The following is a 19,684-nucleotide window of genomic DNA, read 5'->3' as shown; positions in this document are numbered from 1 at the left end:
AGGTATTTTTGACCAAGAGGACTTCCTGGTAGGAAGTCAAGCGTCACCAGCAAGGCTTAGGGCAGTTTTCTGCTTCGCCCATTCCTTCTTTTCCATCTCGGGACTGACTCCAAAAATACAGTCTTGATCCTAACTTTCCAAGCAACTTGATTCCTTCTCAGAGTCCTCCCCTACATTTCCGCCAGCCCTTGATGCCTGTCCTGGGGGGTGGGGTCCTCTGCCTGGACTCTGCTTCCTGCGGTGGGTACAGAGGAGGCACAGAGCCCGCCTTAGGCCTTAGCTTGGAGAAAGCCACAGCTAACTTTAGCAGTCTCCTTAGCTGACCTCATTTTAGCCAAGATTTGCCTCTTGAGAATTGAGCTAAGGTCGCCATAATGACTTGTCGATTAAAATGTTTAGTCTTTATAGTCACTCAGATATAATGCTCACCTTCTCACAGTTTTAAAAAAAGACCAATAAAACCAAAAGAAACATTGAGCGAAGCTACCAGGTAGACAGAAAAAGGAAAGAAAACTGCCAAAAATAAATAAATAAATAAAAACAAAACACACAGAACAAAGCAAAACAAAACAAAACAAACTATTAAAATAAATTTGAGAGCCTGCTATTTTAAGTCTTCTATGGAACAAGACAAGGAATAAATAATAAATAAATAAATGGTAGTGGTCTGGAAAATTAACTCAGATGTATTTAGCACTGAGGAAGTAGGGTACTGAGAGTCAATATGGCATTTCAAATGTATTTCCTTTTACTATCCTGGCATTTAACTTATTTGTACTTCAAAATACCCTAAAATTCTACCATACAGATTTATTTTTCTATGAGAACATAATGCAACATACTAGCTGTAGGAAATAAATTTAAGCTTCCTTCAACTGAAAATTCTCTGGTGGGCCAAACTCATTTAAGACTTTTTAAAATCAAATTTTTAACCTTAAATTTCAAGGTAGAGATGGGATAGGGAATAATGATTACTGATATTTATAGTGTCTGAATGAGAAGGTAGTCTGGGTACTTAATAAGAAAAACATGAATTTAAGGTGAAGGATAGCTCAGCAGTTAACTCAGATTCTGAAATTTGATAGACTTGAGCTCAAAAAGTGGCATGGCCACTCCTTGTATGATTATCAGCAACTTACTTAAGGCGTCTGTGCCTCAAGTTTATTCATCAGCAAAATAGGGATAGTGATAGTGATTGTGTTCCTTATGATGATATTATGAGGATTAAGTGGGGTAAAGCTTGGCTGTGTACCTGCTTCATAGTAAGTAAGCAACAAAGTCAGCTGGCACTATCATCTATATCTATCTTAAGATAGTTCTAAGTCTGGGTGAAGCTTTATGATTGCCCTTAGGGTGTTTTTTTTTGTTTGTTTGTTTTTTTGGGGGGGCGATATACAGTCAGCTCAGAGCTGATATGTGTTAATCAAAGAAATAATACTAATAAACTTGCCTACCAGGGAACCACTTACCCCAAAAGGATAACCATACGGCAGAAAGATCAATCTTTCTGAATTCCCCCAGCCATCCCGGAAGGACTCACCTGAAAGATGTTTACTACTTAGGAATTCAATACCCACCTTAGCCCAGGGTCAGTAGAAACGCTTACCTGACACTGCCCCCATTTCAGGGTGCTCAACAATAACCCTCTTTTAGTGTGCCCCGCCCCATGGTAATAGGTCTCCAAGGCCAAGAACAACCTGGAGCCCATGAGCCTCTCCCTCTTCCAGGCACTTGGACCCTGGAATCCCATGCTGCACAATGTGCCCTCTACCGTATTCCGGACAGTAACACCCCAGAATTCTCTGCTCAAAGGTCCCCAAGCCTGTCTTTTAAGCCTTTATGGGTTTCCTTCTTAGATCTTTCCCCCTGAGGGGACATAGGATGCTGTTGCTGTGTATACCCCTCCACCCCTAAGAGTAGCCGAAAAGCAGCTGCTTTCAAGGCTGGGCAGGTTGATGATGATTGTACTAGGAGGCTGCAGTGTCCACCTGCTTCTATATTGAGGACCTGAGCAGAAGGTTAGGTAAGTGCAGAGGGGCAGCCACAACCAGCTGGCCCAACTCTCACTCAGGAGTTGAGAATTCTCAATTCAAACTCAAGTTGTCAGGCTTTCATGAAACTTATTCAAAGGTAGGAGGATTGCCTGGCCAGTGTGGCTCATGAGTTGAGCATCGACCCATGAACCAAGAGGTCACCAATTTGATTCCCGGTCAGGGCACATGTCCGGGTTGTGGGCTTGATCCCCAGTAGGAGCATGCATGAGGCAGCTGATAGATGTTTCTCTCTCATTGATGTTTCTGTTTCTTTATCCCTCTCTCTTATCCTCTCTCTCAAATCAATAAAAACATATTTAAAAGAATAAAAGGTAGAGGGATAAAACATATTAAATAATTTATTCACTTGATATATAACTTTATTTAATTATATAGTATTTTGGAGAAATGTGCTCCTGTCCTGGGCCCAGCAAATGTTAGGGGCAGAATTAAATGACTTAGTTGCTTGCTGAAATGTGTTCTTTGTAATAATAGTAAAACAGGCAGAAGAAAATTTCAAACTTGAGAGGTTAGTTTCTCCTAATTACACTCAGCACTTGAATTTTAATACTTAACTAGGGGCCCAGTGCACGAAATTCATGCATTGGGGGAGAGGGGGTCCTTCAGCCCAGCCTGCCCCCTCTCACATACTGGGAGCCTTCAGGGGATGTCCTTCTGACAGCTCCTTTGTGGGAGGTGACCAGGCTGATCAGGGGAAGGCACCAGCCCCATCACCCCGCCGCTGCAGCCACTGCCAGTCACCACAGCCACCAAGGTGTTTTCATCAACATGGACTATAGACCCTTCACCATGAAAAAATGACAACATTCTTTAGGCATTTTCAAGATGTGTCTTTCATAGGATATGACATTTCTTTCTTTTTTTTTTATCCTCACCTGAGGATATGTTTCCATTGATTTTTAGAGAATGTGGAAGAGAAAGGGAAAGACATAGAGAGAAACATCAAAGTGAGAGGAACACTTTGATTGGTTGCCTCCTGCATGAGCCGTGACCTGGCTGCAGCCAGGGAGGAGCCTGCAACCTAGGTACATGCCCTTGATCAGAATAGAACCCGGACCCTGTGGTCTGCAGGCCTAGGCATTATCCACCGAGCCAAACTGGCTAGGACAGGATATGACATTTCTTAGCCCTCCAGCAGCAGACCTTCGTTTTTTTTTTTCTCCAGGAGTGTGGTGGAAAAACCCTAGATCACCTTTTTGGATTCTTATACCCAAGTTACTAAGAATATTACCAGTGGCATACAGGAAGCTTAGCCAATGAGCGGTCAGAAAAGGTGTTTCCTCTGTAGTTCACACCGATTGCCGATAGCCTCCAATCGCTGGCTCCGTCCCTGCCAAGGCCTAAAGCCTCGGGGCCTGGGCAGGGCCCTCCAGCTCCCTCTGATCGAAGGCTCAGCCCCTGCCCATGCCAAAAGCCTCTGGCCAAGGCTTTAGGCCTGGGCAGGGGTCCCCCCAGCTCCCTCCGATTGCTGGCTCCACCCCTGCCCTGGCCCCAAGCCTCGGCTTGGCCCTGCCCAGGAGCCCCCTGGCTCAGGCCCTTCCCAGGTTGCTCAGGACCCACGTGGGGCCTACCTTGGAGTGACCTGGGTGCCAAGAAAGTTCCCAGGACCCAGGCTGCTGGGTGCCTATGTATGCAAATTAACCTCCATTTTTGTTGAATTAATTTGCATACTCTGATTGGCTGTGGGCGTAGCGGAGGTACGGTCAATTTACATATTTGTCTATTATTAGGTACTAGAGGCCCAGTGCATGATTGAATCATGCACATGTAGGGTCCCCTACACGCTTTCGCTTTCGATCATGGTGGAGCTGGGTGCCTGTCCGCTGGTGCACCAGGCCTTTCAGAAGCCTCCAGCGTGGCGGAGCCTTCCGAAAGGCCTGGTGCTGGAGCGGCCAGGCACCCAGCTCCCCGGCTTTTGATGATCTGCGGCGGGACGTGAGCTCACTGCCCCAGAGGCCCCTTCTGTTCCGCAGCACAGCCATGGCACAGACGCTGAGCTTGAGCCGCTGCTGGCCATGCGAGCTCAGCGTCCTGCAGGCCCAATCAGCTACCCCGGCCACCCTGAGTCCCGCCCCCTGCACCTCCCGCTGGCCCAATCGTGGGCGTAGTGGAGTGATGGTAATTTACATATTACCCTTTTATTAGGTAGGATGATAGGTGTATATATGGGCACCAATTGCCTGGAAATAACCATGTGGATACAGGGGTAATTGTTTTCCAAAAGTCCACTGTGAAAAGAAATATTTTCACTGATATAATTGTAAGAGTCAGAATCCCATGACCTCTCCTTCCGTGGCTGCCTCCTTTATTCCCTTCCCCTACAAACTTTCTAGTTCAAAATATAAGCCCTTTGGGAGTTGTGTCATCTGATTTCGAGAGAAAATTTGGAATATAAATATCTCCCAAGAATCAGCTGAGTACTGATTCGATGCAGGGTCACTTTTCACAGCTTGCCAGCCCCCCATAAAAGCACAGTTCATATTTATGCAGTATTGACTCCATTGGGACTAAAAAAAAAGTTACATCAAACACCAGTAGAAGCATTTTTCCAAGGTCAATGGTGATAACATTTATACATATACTCCTTATTATTCTTTTCTATGTAGTGCATTGTAAGAATCCCCAAGGAAAATGCACCAATGATTCTTTTATGTTGTTAATTTCTTAAATACACAGTCTTCAATTTTTTAAGAGCACTGCAGTGTAAAGAATTATGCTCACTCTGCCATCTAACACTAGGATATTGGATGAAGGGCAATAAAGCTTTTGGATGTCTTAAAAGAAAAATTCATTATAGTATTTGATGTCACATTTTATCAAGCTACTTGCACAAATTTATTCCAAAAATAAAATAAAGGCAGACTATAGTCTTATGAGTTTTACATGTAACATAATCTTATGTAAGTATTCAGATATTTTCACATCCCAGATAAATATAGAGGAAAATTATTAATGGTAATTCTCTAAATCCAGGATTACTATTTTCTATTACTTTATAGTTTTTGTTCCTGCCCTATCTGACATGGTCTAATGAAATTTGAAGAGTTTCTTGTGCTCAGAGGAATGAAGACAGAGTGTACAAGGCAGGTACCAGGGAAAAGGAAAACAAATAAGGAAGAAGAAAGAGGTGGCGGAGAAATGCACCACTAGGTGTACTGGTTTATTTTTTAATTTAAATTTAGGTTTTTATCCACTTGTCTTTCAACTTTCTTCCTGCCAAACTGGAGTGATTGTCTTAATTAATCTGCTACACCTTATTTATGCCTTCATTAGGAATTTCTTACCATAATCAATATGTGAGCATAAAAGAGTTATTATTTAACAGAAATACTGAGGTCCTTGGCTAAAGGCATGGAAACAGTACATACTATTTTTAAAATTCCTGTACCTTTAATTCAAAAGGCTATAAAAATGTTTAATATATTTTCCATGCCAAATATATGTTTCCCCATAATTTGCTTCAAAAACTGTGAAGAGACTGTTCAAGGGCACAGTAAGTGAAAGGCACTGAAGAGGTGATTGCCAACAGTGAACTACTCCCAGCATGCTGCTGCTTATCAATCAAATAGCACAGCACTCTAAACACTAAAGCTTCTTCCACCATCTCCATCCTCACTCCACTCCCCAAAGCTAATTACTTGTAATAGTTCGGTGCAAATATTTTCAGACATTTCCTAGTCATTTAGTAGGTATATGTGGGTCCCACAATCTATGCCATGCACTGTTGTAGCCGCTGGTGATGCAGCAATGCACAAAAACAGAACAACTCTCTGTTCTCAAGGTTTTTATAGTCAGTGGATGAAACATAAAATGAATAAACAAGCTAGTAAGCATATGGCATGACATCACATAGTGTTAAGTGCTATGGATAAAAAGGAATAAAGGTGCTTACTATTTGAGTAGGGGGTTCAGGGGAGACTTCTCTACCGGAAAGCAGTGAGGAAATGATCCCCACAAAGATTCCGTAAGAGATTCGAAGCAGAGGGAGCAGCAAGGGCAAAGTCCTGAAGCAGAAACAAACTTGGCAGGTTTGCGTGCAGCAAGGAGGTCAGCGTTGCTTGGGCAAAAATGACTAACGGGGAGCTGGTTAGGACCATAGTCGGCAAACTGCGGCTCGCGAGCCACATGCAGCTCTTTGGCCCCTTGAGTGTGGCTCTTCCACAAAATACCACGGCCTGGGCGAGTCTATTTTGAAGAAGTGGCATTAGAAGAAGTTTAAGTTTAAAAAATTTGGCTCTCAAGAGAAATTTCAATCGTTGTACTGTTGATATTTGGCTCTGTTGACTAATGAGTTTGCCGACCACTGGGTTAGGAGATGAAGGAGGAGACAGAGCTTGTGATGAACTATGTAGGATTTCATGGATCAGGCATTAGTATGGTATGATTTGTACTTTAAAAGAGTTATACTGGCTGCAGAGGAAAGAAGAAACTGAAGGGGGTCAGGACAAGAGCTGAGAGACCTACTGCAGTGGGCCACGCAAGAGATGAAGATGGCTTGGCCACTCTCTCACTTATTTATTGCTGGTGGAAATGCAAAATGATACAGTCCCTTTGGGAGACAGTTTGGAAGTTTCTTAAAAAACTAAACACCGTAAGTTCCAACCATTGTGCTCCTTGGTATTTTCTCAAATGAATTGAAAAAACTGCACACAAATGTTTATAACAGCTTTATTCATAATTCCCCAAACTTGAAAGCAGCCAAGATGTCCTTTAATAGTTGAATGTAGAAACAAAATATAGTACATCCATACAATAGAATATTATCCTATATAATAGAAGGCTAATATGCAAATCGACCGAATGGCGGAACGACCAGTCACTATGATGCACACTGACCACCAGGGGGCAGACGCTCAACACAGGAGCTGCCCCCTAGTGGTCAGTGCCGCTCCCACAGGGTGAGTGTTGCTCAGCCTGAAGCCAGGCTCATGGCTGGCAAGCACAGTGGCAGTGGCGGCAGCCTCTCCCGCCTCCATGGCAGCACTAAGGATGTCAGACTGCCGATTTAGGCCTGCTCCCCACAAGTGAACAAATTTCGTGCACCAGGCCTCTAGTTTAGCAATAAAAAGAAATGAGCTATTAAGCCATGAAAAGACAGTATGATTTTTAGATCCATAACAGTTAAAAACACATTTTAGTCTCTTGCAAATGATATTTTTATCATTTAAAACCAGAATTAGGATTGATATGCTTTATTAAATGAATATAATGTAATACAAAGCTGTGCCTTTATCTCCTATCTGATTTATAACCCATGCTGGCAGTTACCACATAGTGTGCATGAAGGTTGAAAATATTCTTTCTTCGTCTAGATAGATAGGTAGATAGATAGATCTTTAGTCTTTATTTATATAAAATATGTATAATATTATATTAACCTAAGGGCTCTAAAGAGAAGGAGCAAGATTTATTTTAAAGAATTAGCTCATGTGACTAGGGGGGGGTGCTGTCAAAGTGGAAATCTGCAGGGCAGGCTGACACTGGCTGGACATTCTGGCAGGAGTAATGTTGCAATATTGAGTCAGAAAGCATTCTGGAGCCAGAATTTCTTCCTCTTTGGGGGACCTCCATCTTATCTCTTAAATCTTAAGGCCTTCATGTGATTGAATAAGGCCCACTCACATTATGGAGGGTTAGCTGCTTTACTCAAAGTCTATGATTTAAATATTAATCACATCTAAACTATACCTCACAGCAACATTTAGACTGCCATTTGACCAAACAACTGGGGGCTATAACCTAGCCATGTTAATATGTAAACTGGCCATCACTGAGCTATTTGTTGCTTTTTCAAGATTTGCCTTTTTAGTTATAAAATAGCATATCCCATCTTTTTCTCTTTGCACACAGTCTTCCTTTATCCCCAGATCCACTAATTAATCCCCATCACTCTTTCCCCCTGAGATTATAGGCTCTTCCCTTCTGAGTGCATGACATCATGCCTCATGACTAAGGATTGCCGGACCCCTGAGCACCACATCCCTATGTGAACTCTCACTTCCATATGCTGATTGTTGTCATGTTTGCCCATCTGGCTAGGACAATTTATGAGTTTAGGACACGTAGCCATAAAGTAATCAATGTCAAAGGAGTAATTGACAACCTCACTATGTGTCACTCAATAGTTGATAAAACAAGGCAGCAATAGAATTCTTGGAGCACGGTGACATCACAGTATTACAGTACAATGGTCCTCATTCCACATGCTCTGCTCTGTGATTTTATGTGATCACTGCATAAGAAATGGCATAAGCCCTGAAATTTTCAAGCCATGCTGTGTACTATCTTGCTTCAAGTGGCTAAGGAATCTAATTTAAAATGGGCAGAAGGAGAAAAAAAATATGTTCCTTTGAATTACAATGTCAGTGTATTAAGGCTAAATCAAAATCATCCTCACTTGAGGCCCGAAAGAAAATTAAAAATGACATACAGTAAGTATTAACCAGTATTGACTTCCAACTCTGTAATCTTCTTCTTTTCATATGTATACATGCAGTTTTGTAACTCCAACACTTGAACTGGGTATATTTTTCATACGTTATTTCATAAATGCTTTCATGATTAATACCATGAGAAATAAATACTGGCAAATGACGGTCCTCTGAGAGATTTTAGAAAATGGCAACACATCAAGAAGGTGACATTATCTTTTGAGCTTCTTTTTGGTAGCAGTGGATGGGCTTCCTTCTCTTTTGGCTTTGCCTTGGTCCCTGCCCTCTCGAGATGGTGTGTGACTTGTTCTGGATAATTTAGCGCACGCTGTCATTTCTGGCTACCTTCCTTCCACCGACTCATAATCTTTAGGCCTCACTCTGTGCAAAGAGATTTACCAAAGCAAATAGAACCCAAAGGTCAAATCTAACATGTGCCCAAAATAGCTCTAGGTTATTAAATTGGTGCACTGACAAGGAAATAACCGAATCAAGTGACAGGCAGAGCTGGCTGTGTTCTTCCTGGAGGCAAAGCCCAGTTGCTCTGCAAAGCTGGTTTTATCTTTTGTGGGGAGCCTTTCACACTTTCTTGCTGGTTTAGACATTTAGGAAGTTCTGGGTCACTGGAGCGGACCAACCTTAAGGACAGTTGTATGAGTTTAGGAAATAGGAACAGAAAGTCATCAATGGTATCAGTCTGGTCAACATTGTGCATCTGGAGCTTAATATCGGCGAGGGCAATGCTTTCAGTCCTGTTCACCTCCTCCCTCACTCAGGGGATATTCTCAGCCAGCAGTTCCAAAACCTCCAGAGCTCCACCCTCAACAAGCATTTACTCACAACTGGCGGAGTTTCTCTTCCACTTACACTCTTTCTGTCACCTAAAATGAGTTTTTAAATAATTTTTTACTTTTACTTTTTTTTTTCATTTTTTCAATCTGTGATGTTGCTATCAGAATTAATATCTTTTAGAGTACTTATTATTTTCCTAAAATTTAAAGATACCTAAAGCAAATGAAATAGCACACGTGAATGACATTTGTAAACTCAAAGGCCTTATTGAAATAGTATGTGCCATCTGGACTGTATGTATTAAATATAAGACAACTTTGATGGCTTCTACCCCTCTTTTTTCCCCATTCCAGTTCCTTCCTTTACTAGTAGACACCTGTTTAAGGCCTTTCTTTCCAATCTCATCTTAGTTTTACTCACCATTAGAATATTAATATTAACAATTGATATCTCCAGACTGGTATCATTGCTCTTAGATGATCGGGAATGTGCAAATGCTCAAGTCCATTAGTCTTACCTTAAGAAGATTACTAATTTGAGAAATTCAGAGCTTTCCAAATATTAACCCAATCATTTTTCTTTTTTTAGGTAGTTCATATTAAGGAATGATCCGAAAGTGATTTGTGTATTTAAATCCTATTGCAATGCTTATTTTATTGTTATTTTCCTAAATGCTCCTAAAGTTTTAATCTGTATACATTTTTGTAGGAGACTGCTGGATACTGACGATGAGCTCAGTGACATTCAGTCCGATTCAGTCCCACTGGAAGTCCGGGACTGGTTGGCTTCTACCTTTACACGAAAAATGGGGATGATGAAAAAGAAATCCGAGGAAAAGCCAAAATTTCGGAGCATTGTGCATGCTGTTCAAGCTGGAATTTTTGTGGAAAGGTATGTGAAATTTCTGGTATCTCAAGACAAAATTTGAAAGGCAGAAGCTATACCTACACTTTCAAAGTTATGGGAGCCTATATATTACTTACTGAGGAAAACCACAATCATAAGTATACCTACAATGAGATTTAGGACTTCTGATGAACTTACCTAGAACAAAAATTTCCTATCCTGGATTATTCTTTTTATTTATTTTAAATTGACATAAAGACTAAAGGCAAAGGTTTTTGGCTTTTTAATGAACTTTTGTGAATAACTGTTTAAAAACAATTATAACACATTCATATTCCACACAACTAATTTTACCTGAATAATTTGTAACACCTCATACAATAAATTCTACACTACATACCAAAACCAAGCAGGTCGCTCTCTGCACTAAAGAGAAAAAACCGTTCTGTTCTGTCCACCTTGGAAGAATTGTGTGTGTGTGTGTGTTTTTTGTTTTTAAACATTTCTGTCACTGAAGCAAGAAATACTTGATGGCTCCTAGAAGCACTGAATGAAATCACCAGTTCTTCATGTGGAATACATGTTAATATGACCCAATGTTACATTCTTTTAGCCCTTAAAAACACAACTTACTTTTCAGTCTGGGAAACAAGATGTTTCAACAATAAAACTGTGAAAAGACTTGAAATAAACATGTTACAACTAACCATGTTGAAAACTAGTTATTAGAAATTCTTTAGAATAAAAAACAATTTCATTGTTTTAATTTCTATATGAAAAGATTATTTTAACAGTTTTGAGACAAATAAAACTGAGGAACAGAGAAATTTGTCAATGTACTTAAAATTAAATTTAAGGGAAATCATATCATTTTAAATCTTCTGACATCTCTAGCCATTGCCTCTAATGAACAGTATAAGCTTTAATTTTCTTCTGTTAAGGGAAGAATGGGAAATAGACTTGGACTTCTAAAACATGAAAATGAGAAGGCATTGTAAAGAATATTCAACGTGTCACCTGAAACTAATACAAAATAATACTGAATATAAACTGTAATTGAAAAATGATTTTTAAAAAAGGAAGTATTCAATGTGACTTAAAAAATATATTATAGCCACGCACATAAAGTTTCTAGGATCTTGGCTTGTGCCTGTGTTACCCAAAATAAAAACCACTCAGTGACTACTCAAATTATTTTGAATATGTATTAATCATATCTAATTGGCTTTGATAAAAGAATCATCATAGTAAGCAATTTGGTTAGTCTGGTGAGGTGACACCCCCCCACCCCACACACACCCTTTGTACATAAACTGGTCCCAACCCTGCTTGGTGGGTCCAGAATCTGAAACAGGGAGACAGGGCTGGAGAGAAAGAATTTCTATAACAATATTCCTCGTTTTAAGACAACTTAGGCAAGTGTGTGATAGTTATTGATTTTTTTCATAACATCAAATTCAAAATAAATAGTAGTTCAGAAAGTCAGTGAGAGAATCACAGAGACTATGTTTTGATTTACTGAAGCAATGTGTATTTTGTCTTTTTTAAGAAAAATACTGTGAACATAAATCAAATACATTTCCATTTCCATTCAGTAGATTAAGAAGAATTCTATAAAATATATTGACATGCTAAATTTTTTTGTGCTACTCAAAATATTTAATTTAATAGCCTTTGGAAATATCAAAATGTACTTAAGATCACTAAATTAGTAAGCAGTCTTGAAGAAAGCAATGTGCTACAATCATTTGGAAATAAAATCTTTTTTATTACCCTTGAATTCCCATTAGTAAATGCATAAAAATAGTGGGATATGCTTATTTTGAGTTTTCAAAAATAATCATCTTTGGTCTTGAAAGTTAGAAAGTCTTCTTGAGCCTTCTCTCAAGCATCTTCCCCAAAATTCATTATCTCCGCAAGTCCTGGCAATTCACTTACCCACGTGTACCCTGAGTCTGCTCCCTTTCTCATCTCCACTCCCGCATCTCCGACGTGAGCCTTCGTTACCTGCCATCAGAAAAGCAGTATGGCAACAGCTTCTGATCTGGGCTTCCCTCTTCCTCACTTGCCTTCTCCGAATAAGCCATCTTACTGTGCTGTTTTAAGATAGAAACTAGTTCCTGTCCCTCTTAAGCTTAATATTACCTGTTGGTTTTCCTTTTCACTTGGTATTAGAGAATTTTTGTATGATGGCTTTGCAGGATTAGCAGTCTCCCCCGCACCCCCCACCCCCTGGGCCCCTCCCCCCATGCCCATGCTTTTTTACCTGCTTGACTGAATATCTATACCAGTCTGGTTTCAACTCCATGAGCATCCCTGAACTGCTTTCTTCTTTGAGGCCCTTAATCCTGACATTTCCTCTTTCAGAAATGATTTCCCCACCCTCTTTACCATTTTAGCCGGCCCTTTTATCTTTCCAGACCACTCTGTGTACTGTTCATGACTTTCTCTACCCCAACCGGTGGTTTACCTCACAGCACTTACTGCTGTAATTACATATCGTTTCTTATTCATTTTCCTCTCCTCCACTGACTAAATCTCATTAAAGTAGCCACTATATTTTCCTAATCCGCCACTAAAAAATCTGGTGCCTAGCAGTGTCTGGCATAAATAGTTGTGTTTTAAGTTTTGAGTTATATTTTGTAACTATAGTCAAAACTTTCAAAAATAACCCACTATATTTCCAGCTGGACTTTTGTCACTTGTAAGAGCCCAGGAAATTCATTATTCTTTTTCAGCAAGTTGCAATATATAAACTACTTACTCAAGTGTGAGGCAACTGCATTAATCTCTCCCACACTCATTCTGATTCCAGGATGAGTTATCTCACTTTCCTATTTCTAATTTTTTATCTCAACATTTTATTTTCAATTATAGGGTTAGGAAATGATAATGGGAAATTTTCTCTATCAATTTGGAGGGGGAATCTTCAATTTTGTCTTCCTTTACATTCCATATAATGAGAATATATACTGATATTTATTTCTTAACCTATTGTAAGTCTAAGAAACTTAATAGCACCAGAGTTCCCACTGAGCCCAGGGAGCCCTAAAGAACGTTAAGCATTGGAATCAAGGGTATTTGCTGCAGAGTAATTAGAATAATAATATTAATAATAATGATGACTTTCTTATATCGAGTACTTATTATATTATGCCAGGCATTTATAGTATGTACGCTTCAAGGAAATCTTCTAGTTATTCTCATTTTACAGATGAGTGACACTAAATAGTTTCCCAAAGGCACACAGCTAGTGAGTGGCTGACAAGCTATTCAAGGCATGTTTTCTCTTTGCTACATCATGCTACCTTTTATGCCATTAGGTCAAACTGTTTTAATATTACTTAATTTGTAAAACTTCTTATTCCTATTGATTTTTATATTGACCTTTATTTTTCCTGTTCTATAACCCTTTCATTTCTCCTGTACTTTAACTTTTTTTTTTTTTTTTTTTTAGTAATAATGACTAGAAAAACTATTTGTTTCCTTAGGGAAAAAAACCCTAATATATATCATTATTGACAATAATTATTTTCTGGCTCTTTTGTAGTGTAGTTAGTAGTTTCCTTGCCCTGCAAGATTTGAATAATTATCTCTGCTTAATGGAGCAATTAATATAGTTATTTTATTTATAAACTATTCTGAAATCTCCCAACAAAATAGTGTATTCAGATAATATTTTTATTATAACTGATCACCTACATTCAAAAATTACTTAAAGTCATTTATAATAAACATAACTGGAAAATAAAGTAACATCTCTGTCATAAAATGGAGGGTGCTTTATCAAGAAAGACTAGGGTAGATGTAAATATAAACAATATTTTAATTCTGATATTCAAGAAGTCAAGATTTAAAAGGAAAGCATGGCTTTTATGATCTTTTAAAAAAGATAGCTTTTACATAGAAAATGTGTAATATGTCTTAAGGTTTTTTGATATAGTATGAATTAAATAAAAAGATTGATATTTTGCATAGTGGTTTTAATAGAAGATGCAGAATATTTTCAAATTACTTTTTCTTATATTGAACCCTAATATAAATTAATAATATAATTATTAAATTATGGTTTTGTCTAATTTGGTTTTTGATGGACATCTCGGTTGCCCAATGAAAGATGGAAAATCCAACAAATTACTGATTAATACAAATATTTTTATCATTTATACTATTATAAAAATAGAAATAACTTTGTTCTTTCTGGATAATTTTTCTTAAATGACAATTTGAACAACCTTAAACAATTTTTGTCAATATTGTTTCTGCCGATATTCTAAACTTAAAAAAAAGAAAACTGTGCAGATTTTTATGATACTACACATTCCATTCTATAATTTCCATTTTGTAGGAAAAAAATCTATGAGCTATTTTGATGACATTCAACCTCCACACTGAAACTTTTGGTACAAAATGGACATAAAACAAGAATATTCTGCTGCCAGTGATATGGTGACATGCTAGAAAGTGTTGTTGTTGCATATCCCAAAGACAGTCCCTTTTAATAAGATGAAGTTAAGGCAAAGGTATCTTTACCTGGAAACTGAAATCAATAGGATTTCAGATTGTGGTTGTAAGTAAACAAAATAGTATTAGCATCTGTCACATTGTAGAGCTTAATAAAGGGTGACTATAGTTATTTCATTGTTGTCATAAAGGCAGCCTGTAACTAATGACAAAAGGTGAACTAGTTAAAAGTAATCTTTCCCCTTATATTTATATTGAGTAAATGGTACATATGTATATATACATACTTATTTTTCTTTTTTAGGATGTACAGAAAGTCCTATCACATGGTTGGTTTGGCATATCCAGAAGCTGTGATAGTAACATTAAAGGTGAAATAATTTCAATTATTTTAGTTTTCCAAATAGTTATGTTTTTAAATCTTCTTAAAATTGTCAGAGGAAATGAAAATAGGTCTTTGTTGCAGCTTACGTATTGGTATGTAAAAAATATTTTAACCATTTTACAAAATGTCACGTGTTCCAAATTGTGACTCATTTTAGACTTAATTGAGGATTGATTTTCACTAACAAACTATATCAATGCATATGCATGTGTGAGCACACATGTGTGATTTTTTTACTATGCTTTATTTACATGGATCTTGAATTCAATTTTGACAGCACCAGGACTTGTCCAAATATACATATTTGGTTTTGTATATGTTATATAAAAGTTGAATGCATTATAAAAAGATGTTTCAGTCAAAAGCTTATATGGAATAAAGTTGTCCAGAATTTTAGGTCTGAAGAAATTTATAAAAAGTAAGAAAATTAAGAAAGAAAACAAAAAAAAAAAATCTGTCTTTCTTGTCTCTTCTTTTCCTATGGCTGCCCTAGTCTGAGACCCAACTGCAGTATTAAAATACTTAATGTGTTAGAAATGCTAATGTGTCAGAACTCTGAAGAGGAAAGGTTTTGGCTCATTTACTTGTCTCTAGTGTGTGTGTGTGTGTGTGTGTGTGTGTGTGTGTGCGTGCGTGTGTGTGTGTGTGTGTGTGTGTGTGTGCGTGCGCTGTTCCTAGCCATTATTTCTACAGAAGCATTTGAAAGCTCATAATTCAACATTCCTTATTTTTTCCTATCACTTAATTTGGGTGGAAGAATTTAAACTTTGTCTTCTCTAAGTCTTAAGGTGGTTTTCTGTACTAACCAAGAAGTTAAAAGATGCATTAAACTACTTTACTAGCTTAAATTTATGTTGCTTTCTTTTGTCCTTTGATTTCCTTTTATGTATCCCCTTGCATTTGTTTTTTCTTTGCTACATATTATATTTAAATCTTATTAATTTAAAAAGATAGCTTGTTTTTCTTAGATGCTTTTTTTTATCTTTGTTTCTAAATCTGATATAGCAATTATTGTATAGCTGAAATGTCACATTATAGGATATTAATTACCCAGCTTTTGAGAGATTTTTATTTCTTCAACTATGAGAAAGTATATTATTTATTTTAAGAACCTGTGCTTAGAAACTAAATAACAAAATATTTAAGTATGAGAGAATGTAAATGTTTTTCTAAAATACAAAAAAAACGTATGAACTAACAGGTTGAGGGAAGAACTAATAAAGAATATTTTTACTTAAATAATTATTATTTCCTGAGATACCTCCTTATTTTCTTTGTTCTCAATCTGACAAGTAAAAGCCAAGCATCTGCATTAGTTTACAAAGGTAACCTTCATTGTTGATGAAAATCCCCAAGAAATGGAGAACTAACCTTTTACCCAGTGGGAAACCCCGAATGGGAACTGTAAACAGCAGCCTTGTAACAGTCTGAACTAATTCTTCTGTGTTGGCTTTGGAATTTGATAAAAGATTTGTTGGCCTCCTTTGAGCTTGACTGATGGTAAAATGCCTTCTAATAGAACTTTTAGAGACTTGCAACTGACAAACAGATAAAGCAAGTGTTTAGGGATCAAATGAGGGCCAAATGCAATGAATTTAACAAAGGTACACAAGCAGTTCAGTAAATGTTTCATTGGGTCTTTCCAAGTGATTCAAATGACCATTTGAAGTTATTGCTATTTTTCAAAAGAAATAAGTTTCAAAGAGACTGTTAGAATGCTTTTTATCAGATGTTTTAGATTAGTTTCAGCATGTGACGTGCAGCATACAGTTGGCCTCCATAAAGTGTGTTGGGTGAGTGAAGCTCTAAACATCGCCTGCTCAAATTCAAAACTGATGCATAGATTTAAGGTTGTCCGCTTACTTACTAATATTGAACCTTCAGTGTATGTAATCAGGCCTTCTTGATTAATAGTTTCTGAAAATCATTAGAATTGACTTTGCTGCATTTCTTTAGGTTTCTTCATTTCAGTGATTTAAAGTGTGAGCTTTGTTGCTGGAGCTCAAACTTTACATTGAAACTTCCCTAAGGATGTATGGGACTGATATCACCGGCTACAAGGCCATTTCAAGTTTTTGCCCTAGAATTACCTTAAGCAAAACCATGCAGCAGCGAGAGGCGCTTTCCTAGAATACCTCTTTCCCAGAAGCCTGACCTCTTCCTTCCCGAGGGAATTGCCTGAAATGCCAAAATTACCATCCTCCTCCTCAATCAAAAGACCCACTTCCTTTATCTTCCCATCTTTCCCTGGAGGAAAATAGTAAGGTAGTATATACTTGCATTTGAAAAGAAGACATAAAAATATCAAAGATTTAAACCAAATTACTAAATCCTATGGTGGAATTTCGAGCAATGTAGCAGGTAGGTGGGTGGGAAAGAGAAATTTGGGCGGTCTTCCCTTTACCCCTCAATTAACATCACCTACATAACCTGCAAGATGAGGCCCACTCTGGGGAAATTATTTTGGGCATAAATTTGGAGCAAGATTTAGGATCAGAGAAGTATTAAAGTGTTATCAGGCTTATTGCACCTTTTGATTACCTTGGGGTTAAGGAGACAGTCTTATCCCTACATTAAGCCTTATGTCCGCACTTTTGTGAACCATAGACACTAAGTGGTCCTGTCATATCAGACACTGGTAAAAATATAGTCTAATGTGCTGGTTTGAAATCTGGCTAGCTGGATGTATAATGCCTGATCTTTCCTATAATTTTTCATAGAAAGAAACAAAACTGTATGAATTTGCCACCTGAAGTATTTACTCCTTTTTTCTACAGGAAGTTGATAAATGGTCTTTTGACGTATTTGCCTTAAATGAAGCAAGTGGAGAACATAGCCTGAAGTTTATGATTTATGAACTGTTTACCAGATATGATCTTATCAACCGTTTCAAGGTGAGAAGCATGGAATAAAAGGGAAATGCTCTTAGAATTAGTTATTTGAATAACAGTGAAAATGCAGAACGTTGAGTCATTTAACCAGTGCACTGGACATTGTTTCTAGTTGACAGGTCACAGAGCTGGGCGAGGAGTTCATCACCTGAGATAGCCATCCTCCCCTACTCACTGACATAACTGTATATCCACTTGGATATCATGAATCCATTATAATCTCATTCTAATGACATACCAACATCCTCCAGAATTACTCATAGGCAGCCATGTAGAGAGTGAAAGCTGTGTTTTAAAGAAATATGATCTTCTGTGTTCCTGAGACACAGAAAAAAACCTTTATTGTCAGCCTTTCCTCAACTAAAACGAAAGGGCTTCTAATTTAGTACTTCATTTAGAGCAGTGGTTCTCAACCTTTCTACAGGGTCGCCTAAGACCATCGGAAAACACAGATATTTACATTACGATTCATTAACAGTAGCAAAATTACAGTTATGAAGTAGCAATGAAAATAATTTTATCTATGTTTTCCGATGGTCTTAGGCGACCCTGTAGAGCCTAAGACCATCGGAAAACACAGATATTTACATTACGATTCATTAACAGTAGCAAAATTACAGTTATGAAGTGGCGACGAAAATAATTTTATGGTTGGGGGTCACCACAACGTGAGGAACTGTATTAAAGGGTCGCGGCATTAGGAAGGTTGAGAACCACTGATTTAGAGCCATTTAAACAGCAGGTTTGATCCAGATTTCTGAGCATTCTGCGGCTGTACCTTTCATCATTACCTATGGAATCATGCCATTTTTAGAGCTGGAAGGTGCTGGGAGGACATTTATTTTAATGTCTCGTTTTGCCATCGATGGGGTGCTCTTGTGTACCCACCTGGTACTGGTGGCAGTGGAGTTCTTGGGGTGCCATGGGAAAAGGAATTTTCTGAGGCCCCCATGGGAGGTTGAGGTATTGTGGAAAGCTTTATTGATGATATAAAATTAAGGGGGTTCCCTTCCAAGATCCCATCTCCCTCTGTCTTGCCATGGATAAAGTCCAATCTTGGCTTCAGTGGAGCTGGGATTAAAGCCACTGCCCAGAGGCTCCACTCCATATGAAAGCACAGTCCAGTTTAGCATCTGGCTAGCTTAGCTTGTGTTCTCAGCTGCAGTCCATTGCGTGTGGGGTCCACATGGCCAATGCAGCTGTTGAAGGCCACATGGCGGGTGAGTGCAGGTCAAGGAGCAAGAGAGTGCAAGGGAGCAGGAACAAAGCAAGAGAGAGAGAATTCTTTTTCTGGGGATTATAACTGGGAGTTTAACCAATTAACCCTTCAAGATTTCACACTATGCAGTAGCTCTAGCTAATTATCTTTTCCCCAGGTTAGACTGACAGGCAAGTACCTCTCCTCTGGCAACCCAACTTTACTGCTCATGCCCTATCTCCCCCAGGAGGGGAAGGGAGGGGTGTTAATCCCCTTGGAAGGACAATACTCTGATTCCCTGGGGTGTGGAGCTGTAGCGTCCTGGTGATGCTGCCCAGATGACCATGTTTGTAATATCTGGCCTCCCCTTTGCTCCTTTTCTATTATTAATGTTAATAAACTAGCTAATTGTGTTGAGACAGTATTACAGATGGAAAAACTAGACTTCACCAATTCAAATAGGTGAATTCTACCCTTTTAAGAACTAGCCTTCTGACTTGACTCTGGAAGATATAAACCTCTAAAGACAACAGTGTGGGTAAGACTGTTATTTCACCTACCTGAGTGAAACACTTGGGGGTGACAATCCTTCTCAGGATTGAAAGCCAGCAGGTTGATGGAGT

General features: G+C 38.4%; 1 protein-coding gene across 3 annotated transcripts in view; it reads left to right on the top strand.

The window, feature by feature from the left end:
* PDE1A (phosphodiesterase 1A) overlaps positions 1-19,684 on the top strand; it is a 206,274-nt gene that overhangs the window by 131,690 nt on the left and 54,900 nt on the right. The window contains exons 3-5 of one of the 3 annotated variants that reach the window (XM_054723430.1): positions 9,986-10,168; positions 14,892-14,958; positions 17,750-17,866. In XM_054723430.1, the coding sequence (XP_054579405.1) occupies positions 9,986-10,168; positions 14,892-14,958; positions 17,750-17,866 (367 nt within the window). Of the gene's footprint in view, positions 1-9,985; positions 10,169-14,891; positions 14,959-17,749; positions 17,867-19,684 lie in introns of those variants that run through there. The other 2 variants (XM_054723429.1, XM_054723428.1) reach the window with 2 other exon arrangements.

This window comes from Eptesicus fuscus, chromosome 11 (genome assembly GCF_027574615.1).
Source record: "Eptesicus fuscus isolate TK198812 chromosome 11, DD_ASM_mEF_20220401, whole genome shotgun sequence".
Taxonomy (NCBI): Eukaryota; Metazoa; Chordata; class Mammalia; order Chiroptera; family Vespertilionidae; genus Eptesicus; species Eptesicus fuscus.
The sequence above is the reverse complement of the archived record's forward strand: the minus strand, read 5'-3'. Positions and strand labels throughout refer to the sequence as shown.